This window comes from Nyctereutes procyonoides, unplaced genomic scaffold (genome assembly GCF_905146905.1).
Source record: "Nyctereutes procyonoides isolate TBG_1078 unplaced genomic scaffold, NYPRO_anot_genome, whole genome shotgun sequence".
Taxonomy (NCBI): domain Eukaryota; kingdom Metazoa; phylum Chordata; class Mammalia; order Carnivora; family Canidae; genus Nyctereutes; species Nyctereutes procyonoides.
Window position 1 is genome coordinate 1509622 of NW_026575046.1, and position 18347 is coordinate 1527968.

The window sequence follows — 18347 nt, forward strand, 5'->3', positions numbered from 1 at the left end:
GTATTTATGGGTGCGAAGGTCAAATCTTGGGGGAAGCACGGTGGTGGCGGGGCTCTAATGAAACAGATCGCAGTTCAGTGACCATCCACCTAGTGCATGAGCAAACAGAAAGCTTTATGAAGGGAGGAGGGCCTCCCCCGATGGAAGTCTACGGGAAGTCCTGGCTGGCACCTGGCTGGCACCAGAAGCCCAGGAGCACCTGTGTGAGCGCCGGGTTCAGGCCGGGCGAAGGTGCCCTGCGCCGCCCTTCCTCTAGGGGCTCTCCCGCCAGCCCAAAGGCCAGGAAACAGCAAAAACACTCTCAAGGAGCGACTCGGCCTAACGACACCCAACCGTGACTTTACGCAACGCCACCAAGCAGGCCCCGCCATCCCGCCAGCCCGCGGCGGTGAGCACATGCCCATGGTGCCGGGACGCGGCCACGGCGCAGTCAGCGTGGCCCAGCCACTGGGAAGGGCACCGCCCAGGCTCAGGAGAGGGCCGTGTCCACTCGAGGGGCCGCCCCCCGAACCCCGCTCGGCATACGAGGCGAGCACCTCACTTGCCTTTGCCTCATCAAGGCCTAAGGGCGGCTCTAGTTCAACGTCTTTACTGCCCCAGGACGGCGGGTACAAGCCTGGCTGCAAGGTCCAGGTGCTCCGAGAAACCAAAGCGCTGGCATCAAAAGCCCACGCAAGAGTCGAAGCAGGTCACCGGCCACCTGACCTCTCGGGGTGGACACGCGTGGGAACCTTCTGGACGGGCTGCTCATCGGAGGTCCCGGCAGGACTCCTGCTTTCCCTAGGAACGTTCCCCAGCGCCCACAAACTCCTGCCTTCCAAGTACGAAACGTGTTTGTATGTGAGCCAACTCCCTCGGGCCTGGCACCGTGCTTCCCTTGCTGACCACGCCGCCGCCCACGTTGGCCTTCGTCATGCGTGACGGGAATTTCTTCACCAGGAGATCCTGATCTCTGTTAGATTTCAGGGCTTCGAATACAAAGAACCTGCTGGCAGCAGCACTGACCGAAACACACACCAGGACGTAATAAAGTCCAATGCCAGTCGGGGTCAAAGCTACTTCGCAGACATGGTTCATTTCCTTCCCCGCATTTCTGTGGACCGCCAAGCGTCCTTCCTCCTCCTACCTCCAACTCGTCACCAGCTGAAGTTTAACTCCTGTCTAACGATCTCATCTCGATCCACGGTGAGGCCTCTCCTGGGGAGGCGGGGTCCTTACTCCCAAAGGACACAGCGCCCGATGACTGATGGGCAGCTGTGGCGTCTTCTCTCCAAGAGCCCGGTGGCCTGAAGGGCAGCGTCATCCTGTGTCTGTGGCCCCTGTGCTATGCCCGGGCCCAAGCCCCACCTGGGGCTCGTCTCCACAATGTAACTGTAAGTGAAGGTGGACAGGTGCTCGAGGGCCTCGAGGGAGCATGAGTGTCATCTGAGATCATGACCTGTGCTGTCACTCCACGGACGAGGTGGCGGGTGCCAGGAGCGTATCCGTTGGCACAGAATACGTTATCTTTTTGATTAAAAAATCAGAGTAGGGGACACCTGGGGGGCTCAGCAGGTGAGCACGTGCCTTCAGCTCAGGGCGTGATCCCAGGGTCCTGGGATCGAGTCCCACATCGGGCTCCTTGCCTGGAGCCTGCTTCTCCCTCTGCCTGTCTCTGCCTCTCTCTGCGTGTCTCTCACGAATAAATAAATAAATCTTTAAAAAACAAAGTCAGAGCAGGTGATGCTGTATTGTCAAGAGCTCCCGTGTTTAGGCAGCTTCCCTCTGGGGACTGAATGGGTGACATCTCAGTCCTGTCCTGTAGGGTTTCTAGAGCTTACCAGACACGGAGTGAGCTCCTAACTCTGTGCACCACGTACAAGAACGAACAATTAAGTCTACACTTGCCCCCGCATGACAGAGAAGTCTACAGGCGATGGCAGGGTCAGTGTCACAGGCGGACGGATGGAGACAGAGGGGGCCTGGCTCACTCTGGGGGGGATTTGTTGTGTGGGGTACAATGGGGAACATCAGGAAGGATTCCTGTCCTAGTCTCTCTGAGCTGAGACTGGAAGGGTGAGTCAGGTAAACGGGGACGGGGTGGGGGAGAGCGTCCTGAGGTGGCCCCACAAGCAGTCATGCCCAAGTGTGGGTGCGATCTGGCTCACTTCTAGCCAACAGTGTGGAACCGTGAGGGGCTGTGACCTCTGAGACTGCACTGATCATAAAGCCCCCCACGTGGGGAGACCACAGCTGGACTCTCCTGCAGCCTCCAGGTCGCGGGCACGTCACGCGGGGGGCAGGTGCTGAGCGTGGCCCTGGGGGGCAGCCGCCAACAGAACTGGGACCTGAGGCCCCACTGTGAAGACCCAGGTTCTGGCACCGCGGAAGCCTGAAGAGGCCCCCGAGCTCCAGTGGGAAGGCGGCCCGAGACCCCGGCAGAGGAAGGGTCGGCCACGCCACATCTGGGCCCCCGCCTGGGACTCGGTGGGGCACCTCAACGTGTGTCACTGCCGCAGCTACGCTACAGGTAGCTCGTTCCACGGCACAGGTAAGCGACCTGTCACCTCTGCGGGCCACCTGCATCCTGCAGAGGGCTGAACCCTACATCCCTGGTGAGACCGCTCAGGGGCATGGGCGCGGGCATGGGCGCAGGCTCAGTCTGGGAGCACCTGACTCTTGATTTTGGCTCAGGTCGTGACCTCAAGATGCAGCCCCGAGCTCAGTGGGGGAATGGTTGAGATTCTCTCTCCCCACTGCCCCTGCCCCTGCCCCTCCACCACCTCCACCCTCCCCTGCCCCTCCACTGCCTCTCCCCCTCTTTTTCTAAAATAAATCAATTTTTAAAAATAATTAAGAGAATATGTCCATTATCCAATTTCCCTCGCTGAGTGTCCCCACATGATGCCTCAATACTCGTCCCTGAGGTTCTGGACTGAATGTCTGTGCACCCTCTCCATCCCCTGGGGTGACAGTTGGATGAAGCACCTCCAGGGAGTCCGGAGGTTTGGAAGAGGTCAGGTGGGTGGGGGCCCACAATGAGATCAGTGCCCTCTAAGAGGAGGAAGGGAACCCAGAACTCTCTCAACCCTTGAGCTTAGAAGAGGACCCACCCGGCACCTCCAACCCCCAGACTGTGACAAACATAGGTCTGTCCTTGAAGTCACCCAGTTGGTGGTATTTTGTTGCAGTGGCCCAAATGGACTGAGACACTCAACCACTCTCCTTTCTCCCCCACACCTTTCTTTTATCTGAAAGATAGAGAGCTCAAGTGGGGAGGGGCAGAGGGAAAGGGAGAGAATCTTATCAGGCTGCACGCTCGGGGCTGAGCCCAATGCAGGGCTCCATCATGACCCTGAGAGCCTGACCAGAGTGGAAATCAAGAGATGCTCAACCAACTGAGCCACTCAGGTGCCCCCTTTCTCTTTCTCTCTCTCTCTCTCTCTCTTTTTTAAAGAAACTCTTTGGTTAAAAGAATGTAACATGAGTACAAACTTCAAAATACTCTTCTGAAGCTGCACTGCTACCTATAGGGTCAGGGGGTTCAGCTGTGAGGCCCACGTCTGACTTTCGAGGACGTCCACACACTCAAAGGTCAGCCCGCACCACCCGCAGCTGCCTGCTTTCTGTGCCAAGTCACATTTCGGTCGTTCCTGTGCGACGAGGCCTGGGAGTGGAGGGAAGAGACAGAGTGAGAGGCAGTGGAGGATTTGGGCCGCTCCCTGATACAAGGAGAAAAGGTCGCACAACCAATTTTTTTTTTTAGCTAATTTTGGCGGTTGAGGCCAAACTGTCTGGAATCAAGGGTAAAGGCCTCATCTCAGCCACACCAGCACGTTCTGAAAGTGACCTTCACTTGGTTTTCTCGACTGGATTTTTGTCAACCTACGAGATTCCAGGCTGTTGGCTGGTCTCTTGCACAACAGCTCCTGTGGTGCAGGGACGGCATTCGGCATTTTTTTTTTTAAAGATTTATTTATTTTATTCAGAGAGAGAGAGAGAGAGAGAGACTGAGAGGCGCAGAGACACAGGCAGAGGGAGAAGCAGGCTCCATGCAGGGAGCCCGACGTGGGACTCGATCATGGGTCTCCAGGATCACACCCCAGGCTGCAGGCAGCGCCAAACCGCTGAGCCACCAGGGCTGCCCGGCATTCGGCATTTGAATTACAAATAGTTGGAAGGGTCTGGGCTCTCACTTCTCTGAAGCCAGAGGCCGCCCCGCACTTCATGGCACCGAACTGCCCACCAGCCAAGAGGGGTGGACAGCCTGCAAGGAACCACACACATACACACCCAAGGTCTGGTGTTTCCAGAAACAGAGTTCCTGACAAGTCAAGGACTTCAAATAAAACATCAACTGTCTGGAGGACAAAAGACTAAGGTGGGCACGACACCATATCTTCCAAGGTAAAAAAAACAATCCATCAGCCCTAGCACAGGACACTGGCCCTAACACCTCCAGGAGCTGAACGGGACGACCGCTCCTCCCCTGCGGTTTTACCTTGGTCTTCCCCAGCTGCCACTCGCTGTTGGAGGAGTCGTAGAGCTGCAGCAGGGCTGTGCACTTGCCCCTGATGTCGTCAGGCACTGCCGCGTTCCTCATCAGCACCTTATACCTGCAGCATAAAGACGCCCGCGTCACCTGCCAACAATTCCTCTTCTCCCAGACCCTCGGAGAAGAAAGACCATCTATTCAGCCCCGCCTTGCCTTTTGTAAAAATCCTGAAAGGGTCTTCGGACTGCATACCCAGCCTTTCGGATCCGCACCGTCTCCAGCATCCCGGAGTAGCGCAGCTGGTTTAGAACAACCGCCTGGTCAAACTGGTCTGGCATCTAAAACATGCGAAACCGTGAGAAGATAGTTAACAAGGCCTCCCTCTCATTCTCGTTCTCTCTCTCTCTCTCTCTCTCTCTCTCACGCACACCCGACACAAAAATACAGAAGAAAAAGTGAATCCCACCCCCAGGGACCCATCACTTGGCTTCACAGCACCACCAACACCATCACCCCATGAATCCTGCGCCATCCACAAGCTCTTACTCCCTGCCCTTAAATTTTTGAAGTCCCAGAGTTCACATCACCTCATTCATAAATATGATCAACACCATTTCTCGATATAACCATGGCACCATCAGCATATCTTCAAAGATACCAATGATTCCCTAGTACTTATATCCATGTTCAAACAAATTTCCAACAGTTTGAACGATCATCAACCTACCACCATTTTTAATACTGTTTTTCAAAGAACCTAAAAAGTGTCATCCAGGTGTCACTTTCTTTACTTTTTAAATTTCCATTTCAAGGAATTTGAAGGCATTTTTAAATTTTAGCCAAAGAATACAGCAACCCAGCGAGGGATACAGGGAGGGGTAGGCGAGGTTGGCATGGAGAGCGGGGAGGAAGAGAACACACCAGCGGAGAAAAAAGACAAAAATAAAGAATTTTAGTTCTCTCAATACCCAGTCAAATCCTTCATTTACTGAGAGCTTTCCACCGTGATCACAAAGTACACCCAGAAAATCCAAACCAAAGACAGGCAAAATCAAACCAAAACTCACGTCCTGAAATGTATTCTCTCCTGCACGCCATGGCCAAACAAACTGGCATTGCTGACAGGACAATAGTCTTTCAGGGTAAAACTCAAAAGTAGGCCGTTTCCCACTTACAGCTTTTGGGGCAATGACTTGTTTCTCACCAAACAGCCATTCCCTTGAACTACTTTGTATTTTATCCTGCACAACTGTGAATAAGGGGACTGAAAAGGGGTACGAGAGGATGGAAGGACGCTGTTAGGAAGTGCAAGGAAACCAGACCAGACCAAAACAAAGCAAGATGGTGTCTTACATTTGCAGTCCTTATAAACACAGTCATTATCACAAATTTGGGCTTAAAGCCGTTATCCCACAAGTTTCCCAAACTCGGAGAGAAGAAACCTGAAGAATGCTCTGCACGTCTCCCCTACAGCTTCCGCTGGAGCATCAGCCTGCCACCCTCTCCTGCAGGCTGACTGCTCTTATATTTAATCTAATTTCTTCCGCAAACAGCCTGGTCAACTTGTCTTTACTCAGCAGCAGGCTACCTGAGTATGGCTGGTAAGTTAGCGCAAACGTCCAAAACGTTGCGGCTCCCTGATTTTTATCCTTAATTGTTTAAATATCCCTAGAAAAATAAGAAAAAAAAAACCATAAAAATAGGGGAAAATTACCCTTGGTTATGTTTCCACCTTATAAAAAGTGAAGTGAGGCAGCAGCTGCAGAGGCACTTGGTTAGCGTGCTTCCGATCCATCATCTGGACTATAAGCCGAGCAGAGGCAACCCCAAGAACTAACGCAAAAGGGAGCTAACGTAGAACAAACACGGAGTAACGCATCAGACTCACTCGACCCTGTTCAGTTCGTCATCAGAGAGCTGGTGACTGAGTATCCCACCACCGGATGCCCAAAAAGCCCTTCCTCAAGCTCTCCTGGGCCGGCCCCCTCCCCAAGCCACGCCGCTCTGCTGGGCGTCTTTTCTCCCAATCCTCCCTTAACAAAGTCTGCGCGATGTTCCCCGGATTTGGCACCGGCTCCCAGGACGTCCTAAAAAATGTTACAAAAGGGACACTCCATCCAAAAAACGTTCAGCTCCACTCACCATCTCCGGCCCCTCCGTGGAACATTCCACCTTCGGCTTGGCTCTTGGGCCAAAATTCATATGGAAAACGCCTGCCACGCTGACCTTTCCGCCACAGCTAAAGACACTGAACAATAATGAACACCATTCCTGTGCTTTAAAAAGTGGCCGGTCGCCATGACAACCCCTTCCCTTCTCGGGCTAATTAGTGTGGTGTGGTTGTAGGATTTCCTACAGCCGGGAGGGGGGCACCAGGCGCAGAGGCTCCTTCCAGGCTCCCAGCCCCATTGTGTTTCTGGCCCTTCCCAGTAATTGAAGCAGGAAGGGGGACCCACTGGCAGATTGTCGCCACGGGCAACCCATGCAGCAGTCACGGGGCGGGGGGCTGTATGTCCATCAGTGGGTCTCTGTTTTGCTTCAGCTCCCCCCTCTGGTGCCTGTGACGTTAAGTGATGCCCGGGCTCGGGGCGGACACGCCGCAGCCTACAGGCACTGCCCCCAACACTTGCCCGGCGCACGGGTCTCCACCGGAACCGTTTCCAGGGCTGCACGGAGCTCACTCGCACGGAGCCCACCTGCACCGTCGGGACAGCCAAGCCCGATGGCGACAAACTCGGGGACTTTGGAAGTCACAGCTAGGCACGGGGAGTCTGGGCCTTACACGCCTGTTTACTGCATGCAAGGTGTCACGGTTCTTGCTCCAGGAGGATTAAAAAAAAAAGTGGGGCTAGGTTTTTTTTCTGTTTACTCAACACCCCCCACCAGAGCACCACATGTGTTACACCCGGCGAAGCCACACGCACGCGTCCGAAACACCTAGATGCCAGCTTGGAGGGCTCGGGCTTGTGCACCTGAAGGGTTTTGATGTAGAACGACATACACCCACCGTGCGAGGGTCCCACGGAGTAGTTCCGCGGTCCTGAAGACCCCTGCGTTCCACCCACCCATTTCCTCCTCCCCCAATCCATGCCAAGCACTAATCTTTCCATGGTCTCCATATTGCTACTGCTTTTTTTTTTTCTCTTTTAAACATTTAATTTTTTAGAAAGCAGTGTAAGGCTCACAGCAAGGCAGAGAGCATGGTAGAGAAATCTCCACTTAGGGCCCCTGCCCCCAGGTGTGTAGCCTCATCACAGGGGCCACATCCTGTTCCCAGGACCCTCACACTTAGAAGCATGGCAGGTGTCCCAATCCCCACTCCTTATCCTGCAGAAAGCCTAAAACCGTATCCAAGATTAAAATGAAATTGCTTAAGAATGCAGGAGTAAGAAGAGTATGAGGGGGTACGGGTGACACATGTTTGAACCCAGGTCTGACCGAAAGTTTGGGCTCTTCCAACCTGTATCCACTGCCTCCAGGGAAGGGGTGTCAGCGAACACGGCCCAGGAGTCACTCCGGGACAGAGGGGGCCCAGTGGACCCAGGCTGCTGTGCTTTCTGCGTCTAACTCTGATGCCAACTATTTTCAAGAGAAGCAGCCAGTGGGGCTTTAGAGTGAGAGCTGAAGGCGCTCAGACCTGCCGTGTGCCAGGATCCCTTTGCTGGCAGCGCCAAACTGGAAACAAAACCCGGGGATGTTTTGATACCATGCACATCACAAAATATTATGCAGCCGTTAAAAAGACAAGACCAAATGAAAGATGCACCAGTTGGCTCTCGGGCCTTTGGCAAGGAGAGAAAGGATACAGGAAAGTATGTATAACAATCTCATTTTTGTAAGACAATGACCTCACCAAAAAAAAAACTCCCCCCTAAAAAACAAAAAAAACCCTGCCTGATATATGGTATGGGCATGAACATTCCTCACTTTATCACGCTTCACGGTAATTGTGTTTTTCACAATTTGAAAATCCGTATCAAGTCTGTCGGCACTGTTTTTCCAACAGCTTTGTCTCTGTGTCACGTTTTGGCAATTCTTGCAGTATTTCAGATTTTTTCATGGTGATCAGTGACAATGACTCACCGTAAGCTCAGATGATGCTGAGCATTTTTTAGCAACAGGCATTTTCAAACTAAGATACGTACACTTTTTTTAAGATATAATGCTACTGCACAGCAACAGACTACAAAACAGCATAAACATAACCTTTACATGCACCGGGAAACCAAAAAATTCATGTGACTTGCTCTTTGTGATATTCACTGTATTGCAGTGGTCTGCAACCAGACCCACAGTATCTCCGAGGTAGTGCTGTCTTAGTCTCCGCATGTGCAGAAGGCCGCAGGGAGACTCATGCTTGGTATCTACTGAGCAGGGGCTGTTACGGACGCCGGGAAGAAAGGCTGCTAGGGGAAAAGGGAATGAAAATAGAGGTTGCACTGGATGGAGATAATCACATATATCCAACCTGTCTGTCTACATGGCTATATGTCTCTGAAGATGTGTAATAAATGACATTTTTTACAAGGTGAAAACCTGGATATTGAGTGGATTCTAGAGGTCCTCCAAGGAAGAGAGCGAAGAAGGGTAAGAAAAGCAGGGAGACCAAATATGAAGCTCCTGGAAGGATACTTCCAAGTACCAACAATCTAAATGTCCATCAACAAATGAATGGATGGCGGTGCCTGGCTGGCTCAGTTGGTAGAGCACGCAACTCTTGATCTCGGGGTCATGAATTCGAGCCCCACACTAGGCGTAGATTACTTATTAAAGCAAAACAAAACCCCCAAATGAATGGATGAACAAAATAGAGATTATCCAGTCACTCCTTGGGAGTATTAATCGGTCATAAAAAGGAAATGAGGCGCTTATGCTATGTGAACCCTTAGATACTACATGAAGGAAGCCCGTCATCCCCAACACACACACACGTGCGTATTATATGATCCTACTCATACGAAACGTCCAGAAAGGGAACTGTGCAGACACGGAGTTGTGGCTGCCTGGGGCTGGGGGAAGCAGGGGTGTGTGTGTGTGTGTAGCGGGGATGGATAGCCAATGGCAGGGGGATCCTTGGCGAGGTGATGAAGTCCTAAAACTGACGGTGGTGGTGGTTGCACCTGTGAACACACAAAACCCCACCAAACTGTACACTTCCAGTGAGCTGACTGTATGGCATACGAATTCTATCTCCATAAAGCTGGTTTTTTAAAGTATTTTAAAACCCATATGGACATGGAGGCATTTAAAATGCACACAGAGGGTCGTGTGGGTGCCTCAGGGCATGACCCCGGGCCCCGGGATCGAGTCCCACATCACGCTCCCTGCACAGAGCCTGCTTCTCCCTCTGCCTGTGTCTCTGCCTCTCTCTGGGTCTCTCATGAATAAATAAAAATATTTAAAAAAATAAAAATAAAAATAAAATGGACAAGGAGTGGGGCACCTGGGTGGCCCAGTTGGTTTAAGCGTCTGACTCTTGGTTTCGGCTCAGGTCACAATCCCAGGGTCCTAGATCCACGATCCCTGCACTGGGCTCCGTGTTCAACACAGTCTACCTCACAGTCTCTTTTCCTCTCCCTCTGCCCCTCCTGCTCGTACTCTCTAAAATAAATACGCAAATCTTAAAAAATAAATAAATAAAAATAAAAAAAACAAAATGGACAAGCAGCAATGGATGTGAGAGACCATCTTGATCCTGGAGACTGGAGTGAATGTGTTTAGTTTCAGGTAGCTCAAGTCTTAAAAAAAAAAAAAAAAAAAAAAAAACTGGAAAAACTTTTCCCCTACACTCTTAAAAAGTAAGATTTCAAAATGCCTAGACAAAAGAAATGACTGATAACAGAACATGCTAAGACCTCTCACAAAAATCCAGTTACGAGCAAGCCCTGCCTCCTGCAGCTTCAAACCTAAAGAAAGGGCAAGAGACATGCTGACACACAGAAACCAGGACAGCAGAGGCGCTTCACAACGAGGGTCGGAAGTAAATGCGTTTATGCATGAATGGTCTGAGGACCCCGCACACTGCCTAGCCTTTCATAATTTCATACATATCGCACAGAGATAACAGGAAGTATGTCAGCGGACTTGGGAACAGCCACCTGTCTACAGTACAAGGACATTCACTCTGTGCTTACGGAAAAAATACAGTTGGTTGATTATCTCTGGACCCTCAATGTTCTAGTGCTGCTTAGCATCTGAGAGATCTTTACAAAGCAGCCGAGGGGCCCTGAGAACTCGGGACGAGTGGGAACCGGGCTTGCCAGACAGGCCCCTGGGGCTCGCCGGGTGCCAGCCAGGGTTTCAGGGAGAAGGCATTTCTCTACTCTGGGTGGGTCGGAAGGGCAGGTGATCCCACTCTGTAGATGAGGAAACCAGAAGTTCTGTCCTTGGCAGGGGCACAACCTTCTGGGTAACAGCACGAAATGCACCTGTCCCTGTGGGGGGGGGGGTGTCTCTCTGGCTCCAACCTGCTTAGACGGCACCGTGCCAGCAAGCCCTGCGCCTGACAGCCCAGGTCCTCGGAGCACAGAAGAACCAAACGTGAGGTCTGAGCGTTATACCGACAAGTGCCTTCCTTACTGCCCTTAGTGGCTTCATAGAAAAATAGCGTTTTGGGGGATGCCTGGGTGGCTCAGTGGTTGAGTGTCTACACCTTCAGCTCACAGTGTGATCCCGGGGTCCCAGGATCGAGTCCCACATCGGGCTCCCTGCAGGGAGCCTGCTACTCCCTCTGCCTGTGTCTCTGCCTCTCTGTGTCTCTCAGGAGTAAATAAATAAGATCTTTAAAAAAAATAAGTAAAAAAAAATTTTAACTTTCTATCTCAATCTCCCACCCGCCCCCCTTTGGTAGACTGTTTCTCTGAATGAGTGAGTAGTAGGACATCCTGAAAGAGTTGTACTTTTTCCTCATATTTTGCAGTGGATCCTGACCTACTTTCTCTACATGAAATGCAGTCAACTTTATAGATATTACGTCTGCACCTGAGGGACTTATGTCATAGTCCATATTATGTTGGATGAGTCCCTGGCATCCTAAAACATATAAAAACAAGCTGATTACCTGATTCTTTATCTTGGTAAGTAGATACTATGGCGTGGGGAAAAGCACTGCGACTGACCTTACAGAGAGGATTTAATATCTTAGCTGTATTTGTATTTGCATTACCATTATCAGATATTCCTTTGCTGTATTCACCTTCAACCAGAAATCTGATAACCCTTCTTCGACATTAGAAAATTGAAGGTCCCAGCAAAGTCTAACCAAATCAACTATGTCACACTAATAAACTATCCCAGCCCTGTAATGACTGACGAAGTCTTGCAGTGGGACCTCTGTCCTCACCTGACTAATTCACAAAAAAATTCATTTAAAAAACGATGCAAGGCCTCTCCATCTCTATTTGCTGCATTTGCTACATCGGACTCTCAAAAGCAGTTCATAAATATTGATAAATATTGAATAGAAGTTTATCGTGCTTTGAAGAGTTTCCTGAAGCACGGTCACTAAAGCAGCAATATAACTTTCATGACCTTGAACAGACACTTAACAGAAGCCGATTAAATGAGCGACAAAAGTTCTTTGCATTTAGAGCGGTCATTTCACTCCCGGGCTGGTACACATGTTACACAGTTGTCGCCACTTGCAAGCTTCACCTTTTGTGCCAGGAGACAGGAGCTCAGCGCCCCTGGGGGACAGGCAAGCCCCTTCCTCCCGGGCGAGGACTGGGGAGCACCGCGGTGACAGGATGGACAAAAGCCGCGGGGCGGTTGGGCGGGCGGACTGCAGAGCCCAGAGATTTCTGGCTCCCCAGGCACAGTGCGCGCTACCTGTCCCGGCCAAGCGCCGTCCCCACCTTGGACGGGCGCGCTGCACTACTACAGCTGCAAGCTGCTGTCCTCGCCTTGGAGCCACGCAAACCCCGACGACTCAACAGGAGAGAGACTGGAACAAGGAACACGGGCCCCGCACAGCCCCCCACGCCCCACGGAATCGCCCACGGCTTGGGCCATGCCACGCCCCCGTTCCCACACCTGCGGCACACACTGAAGCACAGAAGCTTCCGTGGCACATTCAGGCCCCACAATGCGGCTCCAGCCCGCCCTCCAGCCAACACACGGCGAGGTGAACCCTACGTTTCATTCACGTTATGAGAACCCCAGCTGCGTCTGCACTAAAGCCATGGCTTCCCGCCTTCCTCAGCTGGAGCTAAGCCTCACCACCCGGAGGTTCTCCACCGCCTCAAACTGTTGAGCTTTGTGGGTCTCTTCGGGGGTCTCTCAAACACGCCCTTCCCGATAAATAGATGTGTTCCTGAAGCCTCTGACGGGCACACGTGTCACCTCCCCTGCCTAGAGTAGCGCACCTGTACTTGCCCTAGGATGTGACCGTGACCATGCTTTCTCCTGTCATGTGTTATTGCACGTCAATTAGGCATATCCGTGTGAGGTCCCCATTAATGATGCCTGTTCTCGAGGAGGGTCTGAATTTTATGCATTTGTCCCTAAAATGCCTACCATTGGCCCTGACACACGTACACTCCGGGGCTGCCTAAACAAAACTGTGGTTCTGTTCACAGCCTTTTCCAATGCACTTCTATGGCAAGGACTTAGAAACAATGTCACAAGACAGTTCATAAAAGGAAAAATGGATTAATGTCTCTGTGAAGAACACTTGTAGGACGATGATAAGACAAGACATTGGGAAAATATTTTAAAAACACTTAACCAAAAAAACACTATCCAACATACAGAAGAAGACTTACTACTCCACAATAAGAAAATAATCGCCCAATTTAGAAAACAGGGAAAAGATCTTGACACATCATCAAAGAAGATTTAGGGATGGCTACTAAGCCTGTGGGAAGATACTCGGCAGCTGTTGGTTTGGGAAATTGCTAGTTAAAACAGTGATACCACCACACACCTGTGAGAACAAGGAAATCCAGAAACTGAAAATACTCTATGGTGGCGAAGATGTGGAGCCACGGAAGGCTAATTCATAGCTAGCTGGATGCAGAATGACACAGCTAAGTTGGAAGACAGTTTCTCATAAAGCTCAGCAGTTTTATAGGATCCAGCAAGCACGCGTTTCCAGATTTAGCCAACTGAATGGAACACACAGTAACCTGCAGGTGAATGTTCATAACATCTTCATTCATAGCTGTCAAAGTCTAGAAGCAATCAAGAGGTCGTCCAGTTGGTGAATGGCCAGAGACTGTGGTATGTCCATACTACGGAAGAGTACTCAGATAATTTTTAAAAAAGATTTTATTTATTCATGAGAGACACAGAGAGAGGCAGAGACACAGGCAGAGGGAGAAGCTGGCTCCCTGCAGGGAGCCCGATGCGGGACTCGATCCCAGGACTCTACTCTGGGGTCACACCCTGGGCTGAAGGCAGATGCTCGACCACTGAGCCCCCCAGGTGCCCCTATTCAGAGATTTTTAAAGAACAGCTATCACGTTCCCTGAAACACGGAGGGACCTTAAATACACAGCATTACATGAAAGCAGTCTGAGATGAGCATATGTATCTGCTAGTTGGTCCCAATTATATGGCACTCTGAACAAGGTGAAGCTATAGAGACAGTTTATAGAGCTAGAAACATCAGCTGTTCCCAGGACGCAGAGCAGAGGGCCGGACAGGTAAAGAACAGGCAAATTTTAGGTGAACTATTCATCTGATACTGTAATGGATCCATTTGCCCAAATCCAGAGAATTTTAAAGCCCAAGAGTGATCCCTGCAGGATCCCAGGAAGTAGATCGTCCCAAGAGCATCTCAGAGTATCACAGAGGCGTGAAGGACTGGGGGCCGGGCCGTCCTAACTTTGACACGAGGTCTGGAAGATGTACGCACCGCACTGTGGCTGGTGGAGCTCTTCCCTGGGAAGGACCCGTTCACAGCGCTGCCGCGGCTCTATGGTAAGCAGATGATGACACGTGGTGGGAGCCAGGTTTCTCACTGCTGGAGTGCGGATTTTGCAAGAAAACCTTAATAAAACCAACTCTATCCAAGTAGATTTGACTTTTACGAAAATGGGAGCAGAAAGACTCCGTTCTGGTGCTGGCTTACCTGGCACCCTAAGGATGCCGGCCGCAAGGTCCAAGCGGTCCCCAAAGTGTGTTTCCAGAGAACACGCCCAAAGCTTGGCTCCATGTTCCATTATTCTTTTTAAGTACTTATATGACTAATCAGGATCTGTTTCTAGAGGAAATGGCTTGGCTGCAAAATACACGGAAGCAACTCTTCAGGGTACAGTGTGAGGACAAATGTAAAAGAAATTGGGAAATAAAAGCAGTCTCGTTTTCCCCATTAAAGTATCATTAAATGACAGATTAATGCGTCCAAAGGTTATGTGTTTTTTAAAAATTAGAAACATCAGAGCACGTGGGGGGCTCAGTCGGTTAAGTATCTGCCTTTGGTTCAGGTCATGATCTCGGGTCCTGGAATCGAGTCCTGCGTCTGCACTCAGTGTGGAGTCTGCTTCTCTCCCCTCCCCCTCCCCCTGCTCATGTGCAGGTGCACTCTCTAATCAACAGATCTTTATAAATACAAAAAATAAAATATTAAAATATACAATAAAATCACAAACATGGAGAACGTAAACAGCAAAAAGTCCCACGGCTCTCCTGGAGAAAAGCTCTCTTGCCAGTTTCCCGGGTCTCAGGCTGGACACAGTCTATGCCCGTGTAAACATACGTCTGCGTGTGCATCATGTACGCACCTGCAAGCACATGCAGGGAGACACACATACTGTTTAAAAAAAAAAAAAAAGCAAATGCAAACATGCCCTACCTTTTGTTCTCCTCCCCTAACAAAATCCCCGTCAGGACACACAGGTGGCTCCCACCTCCCGTCCTCGGCTGCACGGCAGCATCACCAGGCAGCATCACCACCGGGAGGACTTGCTCAGCTCCCAGCAGAGGCCCTTCCGCTGCTTCTACTCTTTGCTGTATCCCATGCAGATCTTACCCGATGGAAGGACACTTAAAATGGCAGAAGGGCAGGGTCCCCACCTCCAGCCCGGCCCCCGGTCCCCTGGAAGGTTAAGCTTCAGAACCTCGGCGTCTCTGCCCAATGCCATCTGCCCCAGGAAGCGGGATTCTGAAGACGCCCCGGGTGAGAGGGGCTCTGCTCCAGGCCAAGATCGCCCTGCACCCTGTGGCTCCCCCTCACCCAGTGTCCTGTCAGTTCCACGTGTTAACCAAGCAGAATGAACTACTGATAAGACTCGATGACGTCCTTCCGTCAATGGTCTATGACGTGTGTCACAATTCTGTGTGTGTCCCGATTTTCTAGAGCGTCAGACCGTGGACATTTGGGGGTTTGTAGGTCACACCACATAACGAGGTCATCTGATAGTATTTCTAGTCCAAAGGACGCATAGAAATCCACAGGGATGGGTCAGGATAAAGGGCTGGGACTTAAACCAATGTAACAGAAGTAGCAGCCACTGCGCATTGAACGCCAACGCAGTACGAGCTCAACAGGCAGCTCTTCGCCCTTTCAGCCGCCCTGTGTATCACATCAGCCCGCGGTGACCCAGTGGCCTGTGTGATAGAAGGCAGAGGAGCCAACATCTGCTCGGCACTTTGCAACGCGCCAGGCCCTCCCGTAGCCGCCTGCACGCACTCACCTCTACTTCCCTGGGAGGCAGCCGGCTGCTGGCAGTGTCCCCCTCAGCCCGCTCCAAGAACGAGTGACAGAAGCCACACCCCCAGGGAGCAGGACGGGCGCCACTTTGAGACCAGAATCCCTACAGATTCTCCCAAAATGTCCCAGGGGTGCCGTGGGTCCTCTCCCTGCCCACAAGCCCACGCCTCTGCAGTGACGCCCTGCTCTGATCCCTGCGGGTGGCTGAGCAAGCTCAGGCACTTCTGTGCTGCTCCATTTCCAGGAATCCGTGCGGCCAAGTAGTACTAGTACCATCTACAGCAACAGCACCAGTAAGAACAGCCGCAAGAGAGGCTAACGTACCAGGGGCTCACCACGTGCCAGGCAGCACACCAACCTGCTAAGGTTTGCTTTAATTGGACTCTGCGAGGTTTTATTTTTTAAGTAATCTCTACACCCAGAGCAGGACCCGAACTTACCAACCCAACCTCAAGCATCGCACACCCTATGGATGGAGCCAGCCACGCGCCTGCTTGAATTCTAGCAACTGCGTAAGGCAGGGATCCTCATCACCCCCATTTTAAAGATGTATCATCCGAGGCACGGAGAGGATGACTTATAAGGCTCACAAAGCTCGTCCAAGTCGGAGCCAGGCCCGGGGAGGGCTGAGCCAGCACCGGGAGCCACTAGCTTGGCCTGTCTGCCCTCCGAGGTGCACGTTTGGGGTGTGGGATGGGGAGCTCCTGCGCTTCCAAAGCTTTCATTACTTAACGATGGGCTTTGTTTCCTGGTATATTTTTCTTGAATGAAATTCAGCACAATAGGTGTGTTGTAGCAGACTTTACACCAAAACAGAAGTCAGCTTCTGAGGATTAAAACTCAGGGGAAACAATACATTTCGTTAGGACAGGGCTTGGCCAAGTACAGCCTGTAAGCCACATCCGGCTTCCCACCTGCTTCTGTAAATACAGTTTTCTTGGAACACAGCCCTGCATTGTCCGTGAACACTTTCATAGGACAATGGCACAGCCTACACTATTTACCATTTTGCTAGTTGCAGAAAAAGCATGCGACCGGCCCTGGAGGGAGAAAAAGCCAGGTAAATAGTACAATCAAATAGTGCAAACTTAGGCACAGTCAGCAGGGAATCATAGGTCTAGGTCAGATTAAAAAAAAAAAATCAATATGAAAAGGAATGCAGACGACCTCATTAATAATTCTGAAATTCAGTACATGTTGAAATGACATTTTGGATATACTGGGCTAATGTGTATTATTAAAATCAACTTCGCAAAAACTATTTTCTGTTTACACGCCAACGTGATGAGTGGGAAAATTTTAAAGGACATATAGGACTCACACTTGATTTCCACTGGACAATCAGTGCTGCTCTGATAAATTAGGCTGAGCCCCTGGCTCGGGGAGGACATGGAGTGAAACAGCAAGGCTTCACATAATTCTATTTGCCTTTGGGGCTTGGAGCACATCGTTATACAAATGAACTGTCAGACTATTTTAATACGAAGCTTATATAGAGACCAAACTAAAATATATTACTTTTCTCCAAAAACACTGTCCGTTATTCAAATATGAAATAATGTTGATTCTAACAAAAACATTGTCCGTTATTCAAACATGAAATAATGTTGATTCAAACAAAAACACTGTCCATTATTCAAACATGAAAAGCACGCAAATAATGTGAAAGATGCCCCATGAGTAGTTTCAGGAGGCTGATGATTCTAAAGAAATGAGACATGAAGAATTTCCATGAATTTCAAACAACATGGGAAATATCGACACAGTTCTCAAAAAAAAAAACACATGGGTTTCATTTTTCCTGAAAAACTGATATGTAGCTTCTGATGTGACTCCAGAAGCCTCCTAGGGCATTCAGTTGGCCATGTTTTTAACAGGCCTCGGAGCCCAGCATCTTCAGCATCTGGAGTGACAAGACAAAGCGCACCAGCAGGGAAATCCGTAATAAAGCTAGCCTGAACGGGCCACAAAGGGGGCACCCCAATCGATTTGTTCCCCCCACCTGGCAAATAACGGCTTGGAAAGGTTATGGCTAACGGCCAGCTCCCGGGGTTCAAAACAAGCTCCTTAACTGTGTCCGTGGGACATTTCCCCGTTTGAATCCCAGCTACCATTGTGCTCACATCACAGGCTCGTTTCCAAGCCCCACCAAGGCCTGAAAGCCACACGTATTTAGCATTTGCTCCAATGCTTCCCTGCCTTCCAAGAATGCAGGCCTCC

The 18347-nt window shown here is 50.7% G+C and overlaps 1 protein-coding gene across 1 annotated transcript in view; it reads right to left on the bottom strand.

Moving 5' to 3' along the window:
* Positions 1-18347, bottom strand: part of MYO10 (myosin X) — a 192970-nt gene that overhangs the window by 32494 nt on the left and 142129 nt on the right. The window contains exons 20-21 of the mRNA XM_055325849.1: positions 4688-4812; positions 4481-4595 (exon numbers count right to left, since the gene is read on the bottom strand). Coding sequence (XP_055181824.1) covers positions 4481-4595; positions 4688-4812 — 240 coding nt within the window. The remainder of the gene's footprint in view (positions 1-4480; positions 4596-4687; positions 4813-18347) is intronic.